This window comes from Vespa crabro, chromosome 19 (genome assembly GCF_910589235.1).
Source record: "Vespa crabro chromosome 19, iyVesCrab1.2, whole genome shotgun sequence".
In the NCBI taxonomy this organism is placed as follows: Eukaryota; Metazoa; Arthropoda; class Insecta; order Hymenoptera; family Vespidae; genus Vespa; species Vespa crabro.
In genome coordinates this window covers 1,285,383-1,311,138 of record NC_060973.1, presented here as the reverse complement: position 1 = coordinate 1,311,138, position 25,756 = coordinate 1,285,383, and the positions used below count along the sequence as shown (strand labels likewise).

General features: G+C 35.9%; 2 protein-coding genes across 4 annotated transcripts; both read left to right on the top strand.

Annotated features, from left to right (window-relative positions):
• Window positions 1-7,005: 7,005 nt before the first annotated feature.
• LOC124430684 (kelch-like protein 17) lies at window positions 7,006-24,693 on the top strand. Of its 3 annotated transcripts, none has more exons than XM_046977613.1 (10): window positions 7,006-7,650; window positions 9,430-9,629; window positions 19,571-19,691; window positions 20,253-20,418; window positions 22,620-22,813; window positions 23,024-23,193; window positions 23,289-23,471; window positions 23,536-23,614; window positions 23,691-23,869; window positions 23,958-24,693. In XM_046977613.1, exons 2-10 carry the CDS (start codon window positions 9,433-9,435, stop codon window positions 24,154-24,156), a joined length of 1,488 nt encoding a protein of 495 aa, XP_046833569.1. In that variant the 5' UTR covers window positions 7,006-7,650; window positions 9,430-9,432; the 3' UTR covers window positions 24,157-24,693. The 3 variants fall into 3 exon arrangements, with proteins under 3 accessions (XP_046833569.1, XP_046833570.1, XP_046833571.1); XM_046977614.1 differs by lacking the exon at window positions 7,006-7,650 and adding an exon at window positions 19,169-19,376 and having other exon boundaries at window positions 9,493-9,629; XM_046977615.1 differs by lacking the exons at window positions 7,006-7,650; window positions 9,430-9,629 and adding an exon at window positions 18,023-18,199.
• On the top strand, window positions 21,417-21,872 carry LOC124430686 (probable small nuclear ribonucleoprotein E). The gene has a single exon (XM_046977620.1). The coding sequence runs from the start codon at window positions 21,525-21,527 to the stop codon at window positions 21,807-21,809; it is 285 nt and encodes a 94-aa protein (XP_046833576.1). The 5' UTR covers window positions 21,417-21,524; the 3' UTR covers window positions 21,810-21,872.
• Window positions 24,694-25,756: the final 1,063 nt, after the last annotated feature.

Genomic DNA, 25,756 nt, shown 5'->3' with positions numbered 1-25,756 from the left:
CAGCCACATTATCTTCCTCCCGAAACGAAACGAGTTTTTTTTAATTTGTAACATTCCTTTCATTCGAAACTTTAATTAGACGTTTATTTTTGATAAATAATTTCCATTGTAAAAGTTAACATTTGACAAACAATATACAAATCGTTCGATTAAAGGGAACAAAAGAAAATTTTTTTGAAGGATTAGAACGCGTAGGACGATAATGAGAAGAAGGAAAAAAGAAAAGAAGAAAAGAAAAGGAAAAAAAAAAAAAATCCAAAAGATGACGGAAGTAAAATTACCAAGATGAGTGAAGAAACTACGAACGAATGAGCGTGTAATATCCTCGATGACGTCGTTTCTTTACTTTCACGGTTTTGCCTCGAGGGAATCAACGAGAAATCTGTTCTGTTACCATCAGGGACGATATTTTCCTTTTTCTCCTTTTCCTCCGCCTCTTCCTCCTCCTCCTCCTCCTCCTCCTCTTTCTTCTTCTCCTCTTTTTCATCTTCTTCTTCTTCTTCTTCTTCTTCGTGGACCGAGTTAGCATGGTAGCACGGGCCACAACGTTTTTCCAATTACTTATTTCCCTCTCTCTAAAGAAGAGAGCGACTTTAGTCGCTTCGTACGCTCGGCATACTTTGAATGCTGTTCGTGTCTCGTTTTACGCCTTCCTCGTCATGTTTTCTCTCTCTCTCTCTCTCTCTCTCTTTCTCTTTTCTTTCTTTATCTCTCTCTCCCCCTCTATTTTATTCGGCCTATTATAAAGTACGCGACTGCCCTGACCGAACATGCATTTAATATACACTATACTATATCCACCATATTTTCCATACTTTTTTATCCGGAAGAAACGAAGAAAAAGAAAGAGGGAGAAAAAGAGAGAGAAAGAGAAATTGTCTCGAGCATCATTTCAATCCTTCTATCTTTCATCTCACTCTTGTGTTCAGTTCGAGAAAAAAAGGTAGTCTGCTATTCAACCATAGAAGATCGTCTGGGATTTAGCATGTTGATTATTGCCACCGTCGCTATCCAACTTGCTCGACAATACAACTCGCTAATAATTACTGTTTACAATTTGAACGACGCCTATAGAGAAAGGAAAAGACAGAGAGAGAGAGAGAGAGAGAGAGAAAGATAGAGACACTCCAGTGATTCGTCCTGCCGTGAAAATTTTCTACGACTTGCAAAAGTTTCATGGTAAAAACAAAGACCAAAGAGAAAGGATAAAAAATATTAAGACAAGCGTAAGAGAAAGAGAAAAAGAGAAAGAGAGAGAGAGAGAGAGAGAGAGAGAGAGAGAGACAGAAAGCAACGGTCGAGGTCAATTTAGGTGAAAACTGTAATCCAAGGGTTGAATATTAAAAGAAGGGTTTGAGTAACTTGGCCAGCTCTCTTCTTCTTCTTCTTCTACCTTTTCTTACTTTTCATAGACTCTCGGTTAAGGGGTGTTCGAGTCAACGAAAACTCTTTCACAGATCTGACATCGTCGACCTACGATGAGAAACTGTGATAATTAAGTGTCCAACCTCCTGTACGATAATTAATCGTCACTCCCTCATCCCTTTTTCCGATCCTTTCCGGTTTAACCATCACGAATACTTTTGGACCTACCTTCTCATAATTTTACATTCATTATAGCTTCTCGCGATAAGAAACTTCGTTTAGAACGAATAATAATTTTATTAATAAACTTTGAAGATCTTTTCAAATTGAATAAAATTTCGTCTATTACCAACAAACGAACAAATGAACAAGCAAGCAAGCAAACAAACGGACAAACATAAACGATCACATTGACGCAAGACGATATACAATAGAAGTTCGTCTAAATATTTTCTAAACGATATCTCTATAACGATAGGAAAGAAAAAAAAAGGTAGAAAATAGAAAAAGAAAACAAAAAAAAAAAAAACAGAAAATAATATTATGAAGAAACGAAAGGACGAACGAACGAACGAACGAACGAACGAACGAATGAACGAACGAACGAACGAACGAACGAACGAACGAACGAATGAACGAACGAACGAACGAATTTCGTTGATTTGATATAGTCGAAAAACTCGTCGTTTGATGACGTTTCGTTTGGAAACGACATATTTCAAAAACAAATTGCTGGAAAAAGGAAAGTAGAAAGAGTTTCGACGAAAAGCATTTTTGTCGTACAAGTTGACGAAGCTTCTCGATCAACGTCGAACTAGTATTTGAAGGGTGAGCGAGAGGATGAGAGAGAGAGAGAGAGAGAGAGAGAGAGACCGATTGAGAGGAAATGCGTAGAGATGATAGGGTGAGGGGTGAACTGGGAGAAGGGGTAGGTGGGTGAGAGAGAAATCCCGGGCGGGAGTATCGAGCGCCTGTGCGTGCTTCTGACAGCTTCGAACACGTTCGCGGAAACATCGTGTCCTCGGGGAAGGGGTATTTGACGTTCGACGTACGTCCTTGAAATTTTTATTAAGTACTTCGTGCCGCAATTGTCTCGTCTACTTGTCGCTTTGTAACACCGCCGTCGCATTGCGCGAAATTTCAATACCCACCCGCGCTCCTCCCTATCGTTGATCGTTTTTAAAATAAATCATAAATCACGCGACGTGTATTAAAGAGAGAAAAAGAGAGATAAATAGAGAGAGAGAGAGAAAAGGAAGAAAGAAAGGAAAAAGAAAAAAGGAAAGGGAAAAAAGAGGTAAAAGAAAAGGACAAAAAAAGAAAGAAAGAAAATCATTCGACTTAGGCACGAACCAATTAAACGTCGTTAAAACCATTATTCTTCGAGGTTTAAAAAATTCATCGAGACGTTTTTATCTAGAAAAATAAAAAAAAAAAAAAGGAAGAAAGAAAGAAAGAAAGAAAGAAAAAAAAGAAGAAAAATCGAAAAGTCCAATGATTTCGAAGGTGTAGAAAGAGAGAGAGAGAGAGAGAGAGAGAGAGAGAGAGAGAGAGAGAATGAGAGAGAGAGAAAGAGAAAGAGAAAGCTGACTGTTGTTTGCACTGGTCGACTGCGAAATTTCAATTACGCGTATGCCAGGGTCTGATTCGATTATCGAGTACGGCTTGATTACCGATTCAATTGTTGCGACGAGTGCGCCGAGGAATTCGTTTCTATTTGCACGGGGCATGCGAAAACGACCGACTCATCTATTATGCAACGCGTCCTATACGCAACTTCTATGCCTATGCGCTTTAGTGTCCTATTGCAAAAGCAGAAAAAAGAAAGAAGGATAAAAAAAGAAAGGAGAAAAGAAGATTTATCCGTAAACTCTCGCTCTCTCTCTCTCTCTCTCCCTTTCTCTCTATCTATGTATCTATCTATTTATATATCTATCCCTCTCTATCTCTATCTCTATCTCTATTCATCTCTAATAAATCACGAACGCATTCACGAACAAACTGAAAAGCAACTATCCACTCGAATACGACTTTCTCCAATTTGTTTTTTTCTTCTTCTTCTTCTTCTTCTTCTTCTTACCTCGTCAATATTTCTCAAGTCCTATTCGATTACTCGTATATATTTTAATAGGTAATATACATATGTAAATATGCGATATGTACGATTAACGATTATTAAATCAAATTTCTTTTTTTTTCTTTTTTTCTTTTTTTTTTTTTTTTTTTTTCAACATCGTCGTATAACGTTACGTAAATCGATATCTTTAATTATCGAATGAGAATAAAGTTATAAGCAATTTATTGTAAATACTTTGATCGATTAAAATGATCGATCGATTTTAATTATAACGAAGACAGATATAGTATATCTATCAATATATTATATTAGCTCTCTCTTTCTCTCTCTCTCTCTCTCTCTCTCTCTCTCTCTCTCTCTCTAGCACACGTTGCGCGGTTTAATTTTAAATAATAAACAATAAAATCAAGTAATACAATTAATCCATATGTAATTTGGATTGGAACTTTTTTTATTGCTCGATTTTAATGACCAATTAATTTTTATTATAACGAAAACGTAAGTGAACGATACTTGATGATATAAAAATGGATGAATGAGAAAGAGAGAGAGAGAGAGAGAGAGAGATACAAAGAAAGAAAATAGAGTTGGCCACACCCATTCGACATTATTGCTTCTCACGATACATATTATTCACACGCGTCTATTAAATACCATATCCTTGAACGAAAGGAAACGAACGCCCTATCATTTTCGTCTATCTCGTACTTATTCTTTCTCTCTCTTTTCTTTTTTCTTTTTTTCTTTTCTCTTGGCAGGTCGGTCTTTCGCGCGTGTCGTTTCCACCCCCACCCCCTTTTTCACGTGAACGTTAACTGTCTCTCTCGAGGCGTTTAAACGACGTAATGCGGCAATTTTGTTAGGCGCTACCAGGAAATCAGCGGAGATGCGAGAGCGGATAGTGGTGGGCTCTTGTCCATAATGGCCATTAAGCGGTCTTTCCGCGATAATTACTGTCAGCCCTGTGCCAGTGTTTCGTTGAAAAGAAGTGCTGACTCCTCGCGGATGGCGAGAGCTATGGGATTCGAACTAGAGAGAAAATATAAAGAGCAGAAGAGAAACGTGATGTCTCTATTATATACTCTTTTTTCCTTCTTTCTTTTTTTTTTTTAATATTTTCTTTTTTTAATTTTCTTCTCATTTATTTTTTGTTTTTTTTTTTTTTTTTTTTTTTTTTTTAACACGATCACGCCGGAGATCGTACGTTATATATCTTAATGACGACAAATGAATTAATCGAGAGATCATATTCAGATTGTATTTTAACTTGACGTTTCGTTCGAATTCTATTCAATTATATTCTTTCGTATTATCCAAGAATTATTATTATTATTATTATTATTATTTATATAAATATATATATTTTTTTTTTTTATTTATAATCGATCGTTTTCTTTTTCTCTCTATCCGTTCTATTAAATATTAAATTAGATTAGATCTCTTCAATCGTTGATTTTGCAAATTTGTTCGATAAAAAGATCGTAGATCGATCTTTTTCTTTTCTTTTTTTTTTTTTCACAATTTTAGAAGAACACTTTAGAAAGATTTATCCTTCGAGTCAAATCCATGAGTAAATCAACGATCGATACGGAACATCGTTAGACCGTTCTGTTTTACCTACGATCGATTCGTCTTCCTCTCTTTGGAAAACCGGTTGTCTCTCTCTCTCTCTCTCTCGTATATACCATAAGTAGATAAAATAAATCTTGGATACTTCGTGATCCATTAGAGATCTAGAGAAAATGAATTATACGAAGGAATGGGAAAGATGAAGGGAAAAGGAAGAGAGAAAGAGAGAGAGAAAGAAAGAAAGAATTTGTGGTGGGGAGTGGTAAGACGATTACGAATTTCATGCAGGGTCAAACCAGATTCCAAGTTAATTGTGTTTCGGTCAACGTTGCCTTCAACGTCTAGAGAAACACGATCGGTTACTTCGCCATTAACAATCTTTAAAATCATTTATTATCTTCAACAATAATTGACATTAGCACCAATGAATGTTCTTAATATTTTCAGATTTTCAAAAATATTTTCACAAAATTTCAACTTATTTTCCTTTTCCTTTTTTTTCCTTTTGCTCAATCAATATCACCATATGAATAAAAATTGTTCGCAATCGTGGATCAATAATTTCTTTCGTTACTCTTTTTCCTTTTCTTTTTGTTCTTCTTTTTTTTCTTTTTTTTTTTTAATATTATTTTTATCAATGGAAAGAGACGATCGTTTGAAAAAAAAAAAAAAAAAAAAGAAAAAGAAAGAAAAAAGAGAAAAAAAAATAAAGAGAGAGAGAGAGAGAGAGAGAGAGAGAATATCCGAATTCGAGTTGGGCAATCTCAGGAACGAAAAGTCGGCGGAGTGAGGGGGGAAGGGGGGCAGAGGAGAAGGGGTTATGGGTGATAGGGGGAGGGGGAGGTGGGAGGGGAGGAGAGGGGTTTGGTTGGTACACGAGACATAGCGGGATAAAAAGAAAGAAAGAGGCGCGATATCTTTACCTGTGAAAGAGGAGGGAGGAGGAGGAGGAGGAGGAGGAAACTGCAGGGACCGCATTGCGCCAAGATCGCGCATTCGTCCGTGGCGAGACCGCAAACCACGCGCATTTTACTTCAAAGGTAGAAAACTTTTTCAGAAGAAGCGTATCCTGTTTCTTCGTGCGTTAAGTAACGGAACGTAGGCAAAGACTAGAAAAGAAGACAAAGAATAAAAATAAAGAAAAAAAGAAAGAAAGTAAGTAAGAAAAAGAGAAAGAGAAAGAGAGAGAAAAAGAGAGAAAAAGAGAGAGAGAGAGAGAGAGAGAGAGAGGGAAGTAGTCTTGCTAAAAACTAAGAGAGAGAGAGAGAGAGAGAGAGAGAGAGAGGAAAGAGAAACAAAAGGTGGGGGGAGGTAGGAAGGAAAGGGTGATGAGGGGTTGTGGGGATGGGTTGAGAATAAGAGAGGAAATTTAGGGTGGGTTAAGGTGAATTGGAAAAAAACAAGGGAGGATATAAAAACGATGACAGAGGAATTTCGAAAGAATTCAAAGTACGTGAAAGATCGTATGATCGAGATCTCGAAGGAAACTTGCCAAGCTGATCGTTCTCTCTCTCTCTCTCCTCCCCCCTCTGTCTGTTTCTCTCTCTCTCTCTCTCTCTCTCTCTCTTGCTCTATCTATCTATCTATCTATCTATCTCTCTGTTTCTCTTAAGAAGAAGTCTCGAGGATCCCTTTTGATCGTGCGATCTCTGTGCTCCAAAGAGGAGGATCTGGCAACAACGTGAGGAGGTAGAACGATCTTGTGGGAGAACATGGGCTAAGAGAGAGAGAGAGAGGGAGAGAGAGGGAGAGAGAGAGAGAGAGGATAGAAGATAAGTGGAATGAAAGGAGCAAGAAGCAAGAGAGTGAGAAAGAAGGAAGGAATAACGAAGAAGGAAGGGACACCTGAGTGAGAAAAGGAAAGGAAAGAGATGAGGAGGAGAAGGAGGAAAAGAAGATGGAGGAGGAGGAGGAAGAGAAGAAGATGAAGGAGAAGGAGGACGAGGACGAGGACGAGGACGAGGACGAGGAGGATGAGGTGAAAGAGGGGAGGGGACAGAAGGTGGAAGAAGAAACGGCGGGCAAGCAAGCAAGCAAGCAAGCAAGCAAGCAAGCAAGCAAGCTAGCAAGCAAGCCGGAGCCCCTGGTCCAGAGAATCGTAAAACTCGACTCGCACTCGAGGAATACCTCGCGTTAAACTTTCAAACTTCCGTTTGAGAAGGGAGCTTAGTTTCTTTTATTTATTTTGTTCGAACCTTCTAGCAAAAGAGAAAGAATCGCTTTTCGCACGACCATAGTTATCTTTTTTACTTTAACGTTCTGGGAAACTAGCAAAGGAATAACTACACGTCGAACTTTGAGAAAACAACGTACGTTGTCGTTGCGAGAAAAGGAGAAAGAAAGAGAAAGACGGTGGGAGAGAAAGAGAGAGAGAGAAAGAGAGAGAGGAAGGGAAAGGGAGGGAAAGAGAAAGAGAGAAAGAGAGAGAGAGAGAGAGAGAGACAGAGAGACAGAGACAGAGTGTAGGATGCCGTGGAACGACTCGGACATAGTGGTTCGCGTGCAACGATAATATTCGCCCACGTGTGTGACCAGTGTGAATCGTGCATTTCGTATTATAAAAATCTATAGTGAACATTTAGATATCATTTCATAATTTATTTATCATCATTCCTTGTGCCATTGTTGGATTTCAATTTGTAAGTAAAGCACAAAATTATATATATATATATATATATGTATCTATGTATGTATGTATATATTGATTATTAATATTGTTTTTATTGTTATTATTATTATCATTATTATTATTAATATTATTACTATTATTATTACTAGGAGGAATATAAAAATACAATCTATGTATTTTCTTATTAAAAACTCTCGAGTTATATATGTATACATGTATTTTATTAAAATTTAGACGAATAAACGAAAGCACAACAAGAGCGTGCCTTCCTCTCTGCGGTCGAATTTTGAATAAATTCCTACGGAGGACGAGAAGTTCCTCGTTTCATTGTATACGTGCTTTTGTGTATACATATATGTGTGTCCCTGATATGTGTACGTGTGTGTGTATGTAAACAAAATGAGAACAAGCTAGGATATTTCTTCGACAGGATCGATCTCAACTAATCTTTGCGTTTAAAAAGAAAACAATGATTAACCTCTCTCGTTTACATCTCCTATTAAAAACTATAACTGTGTACTTTCGTAAATAATATTTTCGAAAATCGTCGAACGATAAAAGGATCGAATCAAAAGTTCGATGAATTATAATGACGATTCAGATAATTAGAATTATCTGAAATCATAAGAAGAAAAGAAAAAAAAAAAAAAAAAGAAAAGAAATGAAAAATTATTTAAATCAATATGCCCGATTGAAATCGAGAAACTAGAAAAAATGTGAAACGAATTAACGAATGAATGAACGAATGAACGAACGTCGTTTGTTCGACATTAAAAGCTTCTCAAATTCGTTCGGCGACGACAGCAGTGATGATGGTGGTGGTGGTGGTGGTGGTGGTGGAGGTGGTAGTAGAGGCGGAGGTTTACGAGAACAATCGGCGCTTGACGCGTGTTCGAAAACTACAAAAGCCGAACTAATTAAAAGGGAATCAGTCATGGTAACACAGGTAACGCCGACTGAAAATTCAGATCGAGTTGGACTCATCATCGCTCAGTAGTAGTCCGCGTCGACTGGGCTGGCCAATGATGACGCGTCGCCCTGGACAACGCCACCATGGCGACGCAAATCAAATATTAATCGCGCAATTAGCGCCGATTGTACTTTAATCGGCGTAGCTTCTTTTCTCTCTTTCTCTCTCTTTCTCCCTCGTTCTGACTACGTTTCAATACTCATTCCTCCTCCTCCTCCATTTTCTTTATTCCTGTATATATATATATATAAACTAACTAATCAAGCTTTTCTTCGAGCCGGAAGCATGCAAATGTTCGACGAGAACATCATCGTCGACAACGAACGCATCTAACGAAATATTCTACTCGATATGACGTATGCTACGTAATACTGCGTAATATCTATTTACTGTAGGTATGTTTGTATTCCTATACAAATTGCGTATAGGTGTGTGTATGCATGCATGTGCGTGTACGTGTGATGGTTGGATGGATGGATGGATGGACGCCTCGTCACCTCCATTAATTTCAGATTATAGCGAATTGCACGAGATAAAGCAACACGATGCAACTGTTCTACAAAAAAAAAAAAAAAATGGAAAGTTTGAAAGACCGAATCGTTTGAAATTTTCCTGATGACAAATCCGATCTGATTGTTAGAAGGAAAGGGGAAAAAAAAAAAAGAAAAAGAATAAACAGAACGAAAGAGAGAGAGAGAGAGAGAAAAAAAAAAAAACAAGAACAACGACGACAATGATGACAGTGACGATAATGACGACAATAACGATGACGAAAAAGGAAAAAAAAAATATTTCATATGATTTAATAATAACGTGCAGGTAATGGGAAGCAGGGCCGTTGCTGTGGGGGCGGTAGCAGGTGCCGCTGGGGTTTCCGGTGAAGCTGGTTTGGCCGGTGTACCTAGACTTTTAGAAGATTTAGCAAGACTATCTGAGGACAAAGACACCGCCGACATCGTATTCCTTTTGGGAAGGGACGAGACACCAGTTTATGCTCACAGAATCATTCTACAAGCGAGGTTAGTTATTTACTTATGTATAATACGTAAATATATAACATACGTAATAATATATTTAAACGTTTCACTTAAAATATAATACATATATCACAATATTTCATAATAAGAACATTTCATTATTACATTCGAAACGTATTAATGTATTTCCCCATGCTACCCTCCACCCCATCCACTAAAAAAGAAAAAACGCTACGAGAGTATACGAAGCATCGAGCGAGGAAGTTTCGTTGAAAAAATAATAATAAAAAAAAAAAATAAAAAAAAAACACAAAAAAACAAAAAAGAGCAAGAAACAGAAGAAAAAAAAAAGGAGAAAGAAAAAAGAAATAAGAACTTTCCTTGGTGAAAAATTCAATTTGGCGTAACAAACGCGGCGAGATTTTTCATTTCTGTAAATGGAAAGAAAGGAAAAAAAATGGAATGCAAAAAAAAAATGGAGGAAAAAGAAATAGAATAAAATAGTAATGATAAAAAGGGAAAAAAAGAAAACGGGAGAAGGAAATAAATAAATAAGAAAAAAGGTGGCAACGGGGAGTGAAAGAGAGAAAAAGAGAGAGAGAGAGAGAGAGAGAGAGAGAGAGAGAGAGAGGGAAGGGAGAAGAAATGCTATTTCAGCAAAAAAAAAAAAAAGAAAATTAAACCACTCAGGTAAACGCGTATAGTATTTACGCGTAAAATTTACGAGTTTACGAGTTTCATATTAGATGAAAGTACACGTATCACCTCCATCTTCTGCTCTTTCTCTCTTTCTCTTTCTCTCTCTCTCTCTCTCTCTCTCTCTCTCTCTCTCTCTCTCTGTAGGAGTAACCAAAAAAAAATATAGGAAAATAAAAAGGATAAAAAATATGAAAGAGAAGAGAGGAAAAGTGTAGAGAGGAAAGAGGAAAGAGTAGGAGCATGAGTGTGCCTTTCTCGACGTAATGAGATCGGTTCTCTCCTCGTTTCCTCGTCATCGATGTTTTCCCACGACTATACCATATATATATACATATATATATATATATATATATATATATATATATATATATATATGTACAAGTATGTATGTACATATTCTACTAGATAACTGTCTATACCCGTAGAAACTCTCAGACACGAGGATATCGTGGCCGTCCCGTCAGGAAAAGCTACGAAATACGAATGGAAATCACATTAAATGAAGTAGGAGCACGATGTGCCACGGGAATGGATTTAATTGTTAATCGCGTAATTTTTATTAAAGCGACGAGTAAAGTCTCGTCGATCGAGTCCCGAGATTTCCTTGGAGAATTCAACTGTTACTGACGGGTAACAACACCGGTGGAAAATGTCTAGATAAACATACGATGCAATACGATATGAAGAGAGAGAGAGAGAGAGATAATTGAATGAGATTTTAATGTAAAATAAAAAAAAAAAAAAAAAAGATTCTCATCCCTTTTTCTCTTTTTCTTTTGCTTTTTTTCTTTTTTTTCTTTTGTTCATCTTAATAATTCCCGATCAAACATTGTTCCAACATTTTGAAGTCCATCGATTATTGAAAGTCGATAAATCTATATCGTCATAGTGTTAAGATACATTAACGTTTAACTACGTTAGCTCTTGTACTATAGCTCAGAATATACGAAACTTTATTATCTCGATGCTATTGTCTTCTCATCGCTAATGCAAAGGCACAATATGGCCGAGGAAAAACGTGTAGTATGTACGTATGTATGTCTGGAGTACATCCGGAAGTTACTCTCTCTCTCTCTCTCTCTCTCTCTCTCTCTCTCTCTCTCTCTCTCTTGTGTTTTTTTTATCCTTATGGAAAGCAGAAACCACGGTGCCTTGTTACTTAAAAGCGGCTAACTTACTTTGGGATAACTTCGTTAAGGAAGTTCCTTGCTACTGACAGAACTGGTGGAATAGAAAAAAAAAGAGAGAGAAGAGAAGAAAAAAAAAATGAAGACGAAAAAAAAGAAGAAGAAAAAAGGAACGAAAAAAAAGTCTTAAAAGCGTAGGTCTCGGCTGGCGTGACTGGTGCTTCTAACGTAGAACACGGAGAAACAAAGTTGATCATTTTTTATGAACCATTATAAACGACGTCGTCCCAAATTCGAAAGCGTCGTAATTTTTATTATTAAGATTATTACCATTTAATCGGACAAATCCGATCTCTTCTTGGCCGTTATTTATAAGCATTAATTAGGGGATAAAAGAAAAAGGACGAAGTAAAAAATAAAAAAAAAAAAAAAAAAAAAAAAGAGAAAGAAGGAAAAAAACGCTATATTAAAAATCTCTGCTGGGATGTATTTACAAGAAAATAATGAACGAGGTCTTGTCGTGATCGGTATCGCGTAAAGGGATCGAGAAGTTGTAAGTATTTTAACAAATATTAACAAGATAACAAGATGAAGATAGAAAAAAAACAGAGAAAGATAGAGAGAGAGAGAGAGAGAGTGAGAGAAAGAGAGAGACAGAGAGAATGGCCGAAGAAAAGGATTCACGAGAAAAGTTTTGAATGTTCGACAACGGCTTGAAGACGATGTCGATGAATAAAAAACAACGAAGAGAGAGAGAGAGAGAGAGAGAGAAACCGATTTTAGCTTCGGAGGAAAACTAATGAACGCGCGAGTGATTATCGAAGGAGGAGTAACAAACCAAAGTCATCGAACTTTCTTGATCGGCGTAAGCACGCGCTAACCTCGCTCGCCTGCTCGATGGATTTTAATTAAGGAGATCTGATTGTTACCGACGAAACGAATCGTCCGGCCGTTCTAATTAGTTGGACAATGAGAAAGAAAGAGAAAGAAAGAGAGAGAAAGAGAGAGAGAAGTGCCTCTCCTTTGGAAAATGAGAAAAAAAGGGAGAGAGAGAGAGAGAGAGAAAAGTGCCTCTCCTTTGGATAATGAGAAAGAAAGAGAAAGAGAGAAAAAAGGGAGAGAGAGAGAGAGAGAAAGAAGTGGCTCTCCTTTTTCCACGATCAACTCCTTCCCCTTCACCTCCTCCTCCTCCTCCTCATCGTTTCGATGCACTCTCGAATCGAGGGAATTCTAATTATTGTAAGAAGGGATTGATATTTAGAGGAGAGAAGAAAAGGGATGGAAGGTAGGGAACCCCACCAGTCGAATAGTAGAACGGCAGGCAGTTTTCCAGAGGAACAGGAAGACGGCGCTAATTGTAAAGTCAATTACGATATTTCCGCGAACCCTTTTGATATCGGGGTGTGGAAGGGACGAACAAGCCCTTTGTCGTTTGTTCGTTCATTCGTTCGTTCCTTCTGTCCTTCTTGTCCCTTCTTTCGCCCTCTTTTCGCCAGCCTTTCGGCCACCTCTAACGCTCTCCTCTTTCTCCTCCTCCTCCTCTTCCTCATTCACCTCCTCCATCTCCTCCAGCTCCTCTCGATTCTCCTTTGTCAAAAGCGATCCTCGGAAAATTAAGTTACGCATGCTCCTGACAGGCGTCCACGGAAGAAACGAATGGACAATACGCGACCGCACTCGAATTCTCATCGGACCTTCTACACTCTCTCTCCCCCTTTCCCTTCGCCCATCATCACTGTCTCTTTCTCTCCCTCTGTCCGTTTACTCTCTGTCTCTCTTGTATCTACTGAAATTCTACTAAAATCGTTGGGTTTCTTCTCTTATCATCATCGTATATAAAGGTCCATACAAATCCCCTCTCGTCATTATGTATTTCTAAAACGTTCGATCATCACGAAATGGTCATTAAAAAAGTACCATTTGTCATTTAACAAGACTATCATTGTTATTTTAACTTTTGATATACCAATAAGTCTAACAAGTATCATTCGTTCCGATCAGATGATATATGTATAAATATTTTACTTAATCAAGAGAACAAATTTTTATCAACGTTATCCTATCTCACGATAATTACATTCGTTTTATCCAATTTATACGAAAATTTTTTTATACGCTTTACTATATACATATATATATATACATTTTTTTTTTCTTACGAATAATCATCGTACGTTATAAACAATTTATAAGGATCCATTCTAAATATCCTACGTCAATTAAACAAGAGAGACAGAGAGAAAGATAAAGAGAGATAGATATAGAAACAGAAACAGAAACAGAGACAGAGATAGAGAGGAAAGAAAAAAGAAGGAGATAGGAGAAATAAAAAAAAGAGGGTGGGAGAAAGAAAAAACAAAACAAAACAAAGAAAGAGAGAGAGAGAGAGAGAGAGAGAGAAGAAAGAAAAAAGGAAAAAAGAATGTGACTAGGTGACTACAATGACGGACGCGAGGAACGTGAGATGCCAGCAACCATCAACGATGACGTCTCTCGTAGAGCAGTATTGCGAGAATGAGAGAACGTAAAAGAGAAAGAGAAAGAGAAAGAGAAAAAGAAAGAGAAAGAGAGAGAGAGATAGAGAACCCCGTGCAACCGGAAACCGAAGCGGTTTTTGCACGTAGATCGACGGAGCCGCCATATAATCGCATGCTTGGTCGTTAGTAGCGGAGCCTGCGGCGACATTCAACCCTTGCCGACGTAAAACCAAGCAGCAGCAGCAGCAGCAGCAGCCACCACACGACCCTCGTTTCCCAGCCACGTCGTCGTACCGCCTCGTGTACCCCCCACCTCAACCCCACCTCTTTTCCCTCGTCCCTCCTCTCCCTCAACTTTCATCCTTCTTTCTCTATCCCTCTTTCATACCTTGCCTCTACTACCCCTTTCCAAGTCGCGAAGCCAACCCCTCCCACAATTTTCTACCACTCCTCTTCTCCTAACACCTCTGACTCGCACCAGATTCTCTCTCTCTCTCTCTCTCTCTCTCTCTCTCTCTCTCTCTCATTCTCTTTCTAACGTTCGTTCTCTTTCGTTTTTACCTTCTTCTATTCTCTCATGCTGATTTTTGGTTTTCTTTGATAGCACTGCGGCAGCGTTCGCTCGTGATTAGAGAAGAACCACTCCCTCCACTTTTTTACCCTCTCCCTCTCTCTCTCTCTCTCTCTTTCCCTTTCTCTCTTTTCTTCTTGCTTTTTCTTTTTCTCCCTTTCTCTCTTTCTCTTTCTATTTCTTTTTCTCTTTCTCCACACGTAGGTACCCCCGTCTTTTTCTCCTTTTCCGTCAACTTTGCGCAAAAAAACCCAGGGCAAAAAACATAGCGACGTACGGGAGCGACGCCGCGCGTTGTTTTCGATGCATTGTCTGATTTTTTTCTCTGTCCTTTACGTTTGTACGTACGTGTTTATATATGCATGTATGTATGCACCAACACCAAAACCATCACCGATACACAACCACCGACACCACTGGATCGTTAAATCTTACCCAAAATCATTAGAGAGGGCGGTTGTTCGCTCGGTGGCGGCTTACTCGTATGAGAGAAAAAAAAAATTTGTTACGATGTAAAATCAAATAACGTGCGTGTACACGCGTGAATAGAAATGATCGATTGAATGGTAAATTTAGTATATATATATAAATACGATAAATGGTAAATTTAGTATATATATATAGATACGAACGTCTAATCTGTCTCGTCAAAAGAAAAGAAAAAAAAAAAAATAAAGAGAAGAGAAAAGAAAAAGAATTATAAAAAAGGCATTGAAAAGATAGATATTAATTATTAGTAACTGTTGTACTTTACAGTTTACTTTACAGTTACTCTAATCAACAAGAATAATGTCTTCCTGCTCGATTACAAATTTCTAACTCTACTCGCTAACAAATTAATCTAACTATGTCAAATACCACGTAAAAAATAAAAAAGAAAAAAAAAAGAAAAAGGAAACGTATTACTAATCGCACTAATAATTTCTAATGAACAGTTACTCTAATCAACTTCCTGTTGACGTTCGACTTAATATCAACGACCAGTCTCTAATCGATAACACTACAAATTAATTATTTGAAAGAATAAAAACAATTTAAAGAATTATAATATTAATCATTAGTAACTCATGAACAGTTATTTTATAGGGTTACTCTGATCAGCAAGAGAGGATATCTTTCTGGTGATACTAAACTCCGATATAAATATCTAGTCTAAAAAATAAATAAATAAATAAAAATTGTTTAAAGAAGGATATTAATCACTTTTTTGATGAACAATTACTCAACAGTTACTCTAATCAATTAGAGAGATGTCTTCTCGCTGATGCTCGACCTAGTTTAATATATACATACATATGTATGTATATATATATATCTATATATATATATATACTATGTGATAAAGCTAACTCTTAACATAAGAGAGAGAGAGAGAAGGAGAGTGAGATCGTATCTGATTTGTCGCAAGAAATAAACTACGCAATAACGTTTGTGGAACTTCCCTTTCAAGATCAGAGAACGAGTTTTCCCTTTGAGTCAAAAGCGAATTGACCTGGTAATTCGTACGACGAGAATTCGTATCAAGAGAACATGATTCTTGTTCGATCGCGCAACCGCTAATTAACCTATTTTGTAATCACTGAATCGGTACTACCTACTGGCGATGGGAATGGCGCTGAGCAATGATAGCAGTGGTAGTGATGATGATGATGGTGGTGATATTGGTGGTAGTAGTAGTGGTAGCAGCGGTGGTTTCTCTCGTAGAACTCGTAGGGAAAACACCTCAATGCTATATTTAGAACACTCGGAAACGACACGAGAACGACAGAATGGAATTTCAAACCGGTTCGGACTAATTCGAGCGAATGCCGATCTTTCGATTACGCGGACCTCTCTGAATGTCTGTATATAGGATAACGATTCTGCTTTTGTATGTATCAACTTCTCATTTTTATATATATATATATATATATATATATATATATATATATGTATACATGTATATACATACCACAGATATTGGAAAATGCTTAAGCTTAAGTTAAACCGGTTGAATGGTGGCCTAATGAAGCGTTCCTATCAAAGTAAATAGGCCAAACGTTATACTCCTATACAATATAACCCGTTGCAACCTTCCAAAAATAGTAAATCCTATATAAAACGTCTCGTCACACATTCCGCATCCGATAAACTCCGCTATATAAACTAATACCGAGATGACTGACAGAATATCGATATCTATTGGATTACAATAAAACGATAAAAAAAAAAGGAAAAAAAAAAAAAAAAGAAAAGAAAGAAAAAGAAAAAAAAAAACAGAAAAAAAGTGAAAAAAAAAGAAAAGAGAAAAGAAAAAAAGTAGAGAAGAAAAAAAAAAGAAGAGAAGAAAAAAAGGAGAGAATGTTAGAAAAAGAGAACACGATGTTGTGCATTAGAATTTTTACGACGATTTTAGAGAAAGAAAGTGAGTGAGAGAAAAAGAAAGGGAAGGAGGGAAGGGAGGAAAGAGGAAAAAAAAAAAAGAAAAATCGTGGACGAAAATTTTACTCCCCACCAACGATCGAAAATACATACGTACTCTCGTGTGTACGTAATATAAAAAAACGTGTGTAAATTCATACACATGAGAAGGATAGAGAGAAAAGAGTGTTAGCGCGGATGAAAAGAAAGAGAGAGAGAGAGAGAGAGAAAGAGAGAAAGCGTACATAGGAACACACGATGCACACACGAGCGTTTGATATTTTATTTTGCTTCTCGTCAACGTCGATTCGAGGGTCGCACACTTTTCCAGCAGAACATTTTCCACGATTTCTCGTCGACTACGACGTCGTAGTCGTCGTAGTCGTCGTCGTCAGGGCGACGCTCGGGTGTACGTCGGTATAATATCAAAGCCTCTTCCATTTGCGTTCGTCGGCTCTTTGACACATTTTCTTTTGATTCGATACGCGCGAGAGGCACGCTTTACGTGCTTCAAGAGGGAACCACCACCCTTTCCCCCACTCTTTCTCTCTTTTCCTCTCTTTCCTCTTTCCTCCTTTCTATGCTACCCTCCTTCTTCTCCTTCTTCCTACGTCACAGCTACCATCGTCAAAGTCCCGAGAACGTGATTCGTAGTAGTGGACGTCGTCGTCGTCGACTCCTGAAAGCTACGCTTAACGACGACTCGTCCGTTTTTGCTACCCCCTTTACCCTTCTCTCTCTTTCTCCTCTTCCGCACCCATCCATCCATTCACCCACCCACCCCGAACCCCCAGATCACCGACTTTTTCCCTCCTTTCCTCTCCCAACCTTTCTTTCCTACCTCCTCCTTCGTTTTCTTCTCCTTCTCCTTTTCCCACTCTTCTTGCTTCTTCTACTCCACCCACATCACCAGCACTTTGGTGAATGTCTCTAATTGAAAAACGGCCCGTTTTCTACTACCACTGTACATCCTTTCTTTCTTTCTTTCATTCTTCTTTCCTTCCATCCTTTTTTCGTTATTTCTTTCTTTCTTTCTTTCTTTCTTTCTTTCTTTCTTCCTTTTTTCCTTTCTTTCGTTACACGACATTCCAGGGTTTAAATTCAATTTCGATTCGATGCACACACTCTTTTCTCTATCTTTATCTCTCTCTCTCACTCTCTCTCTTTTTCTCTTTAATCCACGGTGCTTTAGTCTCTCCTTGGAAAAGGGCCTCGGTCGACCGGTTTCAGGGCGCGTCGTTATGCTCCATTTAACACGGCTATGACTCCATCCGTACGATAGTATTTCTCGTGTCGTTGACTTTACCAAGCAAAATACTACTGTATTCTTAATCGCACGTAAGAAACTACTATTTCTTCTTCTTTTTTCATTCTCTTTTTTTTTTACATTCCTTTTGCTTCACTTTACTATACGGCATAAACGAATAATTTATAAGAAATGATTCGGAGAAAACCGTACTGTGGGAAAAAGTAAAGCATGTATTTTTCCTTTTAAAATTTATTCCATCTCTTTAGGATGACGTACATGTTCACACGCCAGACGAACAAAATACGACGTGATACGCGAAGCTCCTTGTCTCGTCAGTGTCCTCTCGTTTTTTTTCTCGACAATAGACGAGAGGGTAGAGAAAAAAGGATACAGAGAGAGAGAGAGAGAGAGAGAGAGAGAGAGAGAGGGAGAGAGGGAGAGGGGGAATGAGAGAGTGAAAGAGAGAGAGAGAGAGAGAGAGAGAGAGCAAAAATTAAGAAGAAAAAAAAGACAGACATCTTTGCGAACCTTGCCATTAACTTCTATTTATCATGCAAATACTAATTTTCATTGAAGAAAGTAATTTTTTCGTTTTCTTTTCTTTTTGGTACATTTAGAACGATCGAATACACGTATAAAGATGATGAACGAATCAAACGGGAACGATTAGTAAAGAATATTTTTACGAAAAAAAAAAAACAAAAAAAGATCAGAATACTTCATTGAAAACTATTTAATTTTTTTTAGAACGAAAGAATCGAAAGAGTAGCGCGTTGACATACGCTAGACGATCAAAATTGACGTCAAAATTGGATCGTGAAATCTCCTTTTCTCGACAAAGAGCATCCTCTCGTTTTTCCACGATAGTAGATATACGAGATGGTAGAGAAAAGACGGAAAAAAAGAGAGAGAGAGAGAGAGAGAGAGAGAGAGAGCAACAACTCCTTAGTTAGAAGGAGATGGATAGATAGATAAATAGAGAAACAGAAAGAGAGGGAAAGAGAGAGAGAGAGAGAGAGAGAGAGAGAGACTTTTCGAAGGTTGCCATTAATTTCTAGGGGAACGGAAACTAAAGCCGGTGCGCCGTATGTTAGTTACGTATTCTCCCGCGGCAACGGAGCTTCCTGACGAAGTCAATTAAGCTCTTTTGTGACGAGAAGCAGCAACAGAAGTGCTGGAGACTCCGACGGCCGGAGTGGATGGCGTTCGTTACAAGAACCACCCTCGAACAGCCACATTTATGCTCCCACGAAACTCGAAATATCGGTATTCACCCTCTCTTCTCTTTCTCACTCTCTCTCTCTCTCTCTCTCTCTCTATCTATATATCTATCTATCCATCTATCCTTCTCTCTTTCTATCTATATCCTCTCTTCCTTCGTTGTTCTTGCCAAGTTTGATATCTTACTATCTTATTACTATCTATGATCAATCTCTCTTGCGAACTTTTGTGGTACACAGGTGCAAGAACTTTACAGCCGCAAAAAGGATCGGCACGCCTGGTAACCCAACACCCGTAAGGATGCCACACGCTCATCCAGAAACCTTCAGGCAATTCATTCATTACATTTACACTGGCAAAGTAAGAATAAGAATCAATTTGTTAATTTAACAAATAAATATTATCGGTCTTTCTTATCGATAAATAAAAAAGGTTTTAATATAAATCCGCGAAGCGTTAAAAATCTATGATATTAAAATAAATCAATTATATCAAAAAAAAAAAAAATATATATATATATACATTTTCTCGTTTCAATTGTTCATGGAAATGGCAGAATGAAAAATATCCTGTCCACAAATATATATATATATATATATATATATATATATATATATATATATAAACAAAAATAGAAATAGAGATTATATATCGTCTGGCAAACATTAAATTAAATTTATTACACGATATAAATTTTTATATATTGTCGTGTACGGGAATCGACCACCTTCTCTATCGGCCACGCGTAAATCCAAAGACTGAGTTTATAGAATCAATAAATGGTACACTCTTTATATACGTATTATATATAGGGCGTTCATTAAATTTAGCTATTACTAGCCAAGGTTTTTTGTGTAATGATTAAATTGTCTTAATTTTTGTCTATTGTTTTTTTCTTTTTTTTTTTTTTTAATCGATTAGATCATGCTACAAGACAGCGGTATATTCGAGATGTTGGGTCTTGCTCAAGAACTTGGTGTCGAAGAACTTTGGAGAAGTTGCGAGGAACACGTATCGGCCACTCTAAGCCCTGGAAATGCGTGTGCCCTTTTGACCGCAGCATTGGATGCTCAAGAACGTGTACCAGGTAAGTCGATCGATTTCTCAATTCGTCGAATTTTAATTCGATTTCTCTTGTGAAACTCGTGTTATTACTTTCGCATTAGTAAATTACTTCCTTAAATTTATTTATTTCTTTCTTCCTTTTTTTTTTTTTTTTCTTTTTCCTTACGTCAAATTATCAAGCAAAAACTTTCGTACGAAATCAAAAGAAAATAAAAGATATAAATTTTCAATATAAGTATTATACTTATATATTATATTACGCGCATGAACCGTAAATACTTTTTGTGTGACACTTCCTAACTATCATCGATCTTCATTATTTTAATTTCGATACACGCTCTCCCTACTTTTTATCTCTCTTTCTCTCTCTCCCCCTCTCTCTCCCCCTTTCTTTGCTTTCCCTTTAATCGATTCGCACGATTCCACCTTCTACGCCAAAGGGGAGATTTTATCCGGTATCATTAGTTATACATTTTTTATTTATTACCTCGATGTCAGTATCAGCCCACTTCGTATACGTTCTGCTTCGATTAATACTACCAACGATCATTTCAATTTGAACTAGCTCATTATTATAATGATTAATATAATTTTTTTCTTCTTTTTTTGATAATTGATAATTAAACAAACGATGTCCTAATGTTCAATAATTTTTCAATAATTAAATAAAATTGTTATATTTTATTTGACATTTAACGAATATATATATGTATTATCGATCATTATTATCACGTTGTTCTTACTTACTACTTTATCGACAATGTAGAAGACTTTTTTATCAACGCATTAAACATGGCAGCACTATCCAAATCTAATTTAATATCGACTATTCTATTTCTTTCTATTTATAATGAAGATTAAAAAATATAAATTTTCTTTTTTGTTATGTAATATTTGTTTTTTTTTTTTTTCAAAATTCTAAATATAAAGATCGTAAAGTTTCGATTGGTCTTCGTTCAACGATAAAGAAATTATTCGAGCAGTAGTTGGTACTATTGTTATGTTCCTTTAGTTGGTACTACTACCTGAACGCCATATTTTACGGCGTCTGGCGTTTTCATCGAGAAAAAAAAAACAAGCACGTTTTAAACGAGTCGTCATAATTTTTTTGTAAAAACAAAGTTCAAAATGTCGTACAAAGGACCTCAAAAAGTACAAAAGGTGATGGTACAACCAATCAACCTTATATTTCGATATTTACAAAATCGATCCCGCGTCCAAGTTTGGCTTTTCGAAAATATTCATCTGAGAATCGAGGGTCACATTGTTGGCTTTGACGAATACATGAATTTGGTACTGGACGATGCTGAGGAATATCATTTGAAAACGAAGAATAGAAAACCATTAGGACGTATCATGTTAAAAGGAGATAATATAACGTTAATACAAAATACTAATCCTGCTGCGAATTGAATTTGAAAAAATAACCTCAAAATGGGCATTGGTATGTCAACACAAGAATCTACATCGAGTGCCCTTCATTGGACGATATCAAGAAGACAAAAGTTGTGTATTAAAATATGATTTATATTGTGGTGCGACTCAGGGACATACTTAGGACAAAAATATGAAAACCTTCAAGGAAAGGGAGTTCTCGACTTTCTCTATACTTTACTATATCATTGATGTTAAAAAGATTAATCCATTGACTCATGTTTATTTTCTCATATCAGATTTTTCAATATTCCTTTTGTAGATTTGAGCATACTACGCGTTTAAAATCTTTCATTAAAACTATGTACTATGGGATATTCTCAACGTTATAAATATTTTCTATTCTACAATCTGTATTGTAAAATAATGTATCAGAATACTGTGTTTTAGTAAAAGCTCTTCAAAGTTCTTTTTTTTAATTGAACCGAATTTTGTCTTTTTTTTTTTTTTGTAGAAAAACAAAACACTATTGTAATTATCATTAATAACAGAATATTATTAAAAATATCTTTTGACCTCAACCTATGACTTATCACTTCTTCCAATTCTTTCAACCTTTTTAATATGTCCCAACTTTTTCATACCTTTACTTAAAAATAATGAAACTAATACGATCCATTATATTGCATAAATATCAATAAAATATTCTAACATAATGTAATATTAAAGGATCTAAATTAATATTTCTTTAATCGTATTAAGCTTAATTTAAAGCCAAAATATTAATATTATAATTTAACAGTAGGATAGAAACATTATTTTTTCCTGGAGTTAAAATTTATCTTTCAGGTGGCAAAGGTGCTTGTTCATCCTTTATCGAGAGATGTTTTGCATTTATCGGAGAAAATGCAGTGGACACTGTCAAAACTACAGCTTTTTGCAATCTACCAAAAGATGCCCTTGTCAAATTGATATCTTCCGATTATCTTGGGTTAGAAGAGGAAGACGTATGGAGAGCGGTGTTGAACTGGGCCAAGTATCAGGTTCCCATATTTTGAAATTATTATTCCGTTTCCGAGCAAATTTTATCCCTTGAATTCGAGAAAAATTATACGTTCTGATCGTACGTATGTCGTGCAAGGTCTTAGACCTTATATCGCATACATTATCGGGTCCTTGGCTCCTTAGGTTCTTGGATCGGAATTTAGAATTACGAGTTAAGGAACGCTTAACCGTACGGACCACGCTCCTAGGCAGGGGTGACGCAGCCTACGCAACATTGGACCGAAGAGGAACGAGTGAGGGTCTGCCAACATTTGTCAGGAGTGATAAATCACGTTCGTCTACTACTCATCGATAGCCAGGTCTTTGCGGAAGAGGTAGAGCCAACTGGAGCTGTACCGATAGAACTATCTTTGGAAAGGTACAAAATATTTCAACACTTTATCAAAATAATTCATATAAAAGGACTTTAACGTTATTTTATAAATCTCTATTTTCTATGTTATTATACTTTAGATATAGATATGCGGCACTACCAAGCAAATATGCGGAGATTTGTTCGGATAAGAGATTACAACCAAGAGTAAGTCCCTTTCTATTCCCTGGATCCCAAATACTATCAAGAGACAAAATGGGTTATCAACGATTATTGAATCAATGGTATGGTGCACCAAAACAAAGTTGGCGTTTGGTTTATAGGTAAGTAAATTAAATGTAAATATATCAAAAGAATTGAATTAAATCTATTTATATTATTTTCTAGAGCTTCTAGTCATGGATATTCTGCGGCATCTTTTCATCGTCATTGCGACGGTGTTTCACCAACATACGTAATAGCATTAGTAAGTTATGCATATTTTTAAAACTATCATGATCTATAAAGATTATCAATAAAATAGTAAAATAATATTATTACAGGGTACGCGTGGAGAAATATGTGGTGGATTTAGTGATGCACCATGGGGTAAAACTAATGCTAAAGGACATTATATTTCTTCTGAAAAAGCTTTTCTTTTTACTTTAACTAATAATCAAGATGTACCTCCAACCAAATATGAAATCGTTAAGAAACCCTTTGCTATTTGCTATCATCCTGAGTAAGATATTAATATTTTTATATATTCTTACAAATCTTAATTAATCTAATTGGATATCACTAATATAAAGTTTTCTCTAATATCACAGCATAGGACCTATATTCGGTGCTGGTGCGGATCTATTAATATCTAGTAACTGTAACGTAAATATGGAAAGTTACAGTAATCTTCCTCATAGTTATGATGGTGAACATGCTTCTAATACGGTACTTATGGGAGATTATCATTTTTCTGTAGTAGATTATGAAGTTTTTACACCAAGTCATCCTCCCAAATCAAATCACTGATGAGATCATACAACATTTTGAAACATAGTACAATATTGTAAATACTTGATGATTTACATGCTCTCTTATACAGACTGAGATTATTTTATATGCAAAATCTAGTTAATATTTTCATATCTTAATATCTTAACGAAATATGTATAGGGATACCAAAAATCCCATTATAATTCTATATTTTATATATTAGCTTATATGATAATTTGTATAATTCTAATGCCTCTTTAGGTATGCATTTCATAGAATTGTACATAATATAATCTTATTATTCCTAAGAGTATTTTTTCATATTAATAACTATTACTTTCTATTCTTCTAACAAAGATGGAAGTAAGAAATCTCTCTGTGGCACAATAAGTTTTGCGATACTAAATTATGAATAATTATTAATGTTCATCAAATACTTATATTATTATATAACGATCGCTTAAATATCTAATACAGACTAATGTGGAAAAAATTTTCTTTAAACAATACACGTCCAATTCTTACATGTACCTTTTCAATGAATAAGATTATACACGTAATACGATGAAGAAAAATTTGGCGATTTTGTTAATGAAGATTTATTAGAAAAATAATTCTTTTTCCTTTTTTTTTCTTTTTTACTTACTTGTAAAGTCTGGTCCTCGTTTGAAAATTCTTTTCCGGTCTTCTAATCTTCCACTATCAGTATTTCAATAATTATTCGATGTAACTATCGTCGATAACGTATCGAAATAATTAAAATGATATCGAATTGTATTTTGTACAAACGGATGAAAAAATTTACTATTCAAATATCTCGCGAACGAACCAACGAACGAACGTACGAACGAACAAATGGACGAGCAACGGTAAATTAAGGAAAATTAAATTTTCATAAGTAAAACTGACCAATCAGCGTCTTAAGACGAAGCAATGTGATTGGACGAGCGATCCTTAATTATCGAATTAATATTCTACAACCAATCGTGCGAACCTTTAAAATTAAAATTGGAAAGATTAATTTGTCCTAAATTTTTCCTTTATATATATATATATATATATATATATATATATATATATAAAATAAAATAAAAATCAAGCCATCATATTTATTTTTCTTTTATATAAGAATTTCATTCGATATATTATAGTCAATTATAAGATAATCTTATTAACATTTAAAAACGCATTTGATATTCAATTGTTTTTTTCACGAAACGTTCACGTTCTCAATTTTTCTGAGGTTGGTCACCTGATGGCGATTTCTTCTTGCTGCTTCTCGTTACGGTAATTATATAAACTTTTTTAATAATTAAAATAAATGAAAAAAAGAAAAAAAAAGAAGAAGATCCTATTCACGAAACTAATAATTAATAAAACAATCGAAGGATAACGATGTAATAATGATAGCGTTATATTATATTTCGAAGATCTCTTTAACGATGAGACCTAATCGTTAGATACACACGTCGTTAGATACAATAGAAAATATTAGAATAAACGTAATAAATTAGATCTGACGAATGACGTTAGATGAATAAAATTAATTAAACGAGATAGATATTAACGTGACAAATTAATTATATCGATCTAATTAGTTTCTCAATTTTATCGTGAAAATTTTTGTCCATTTTAC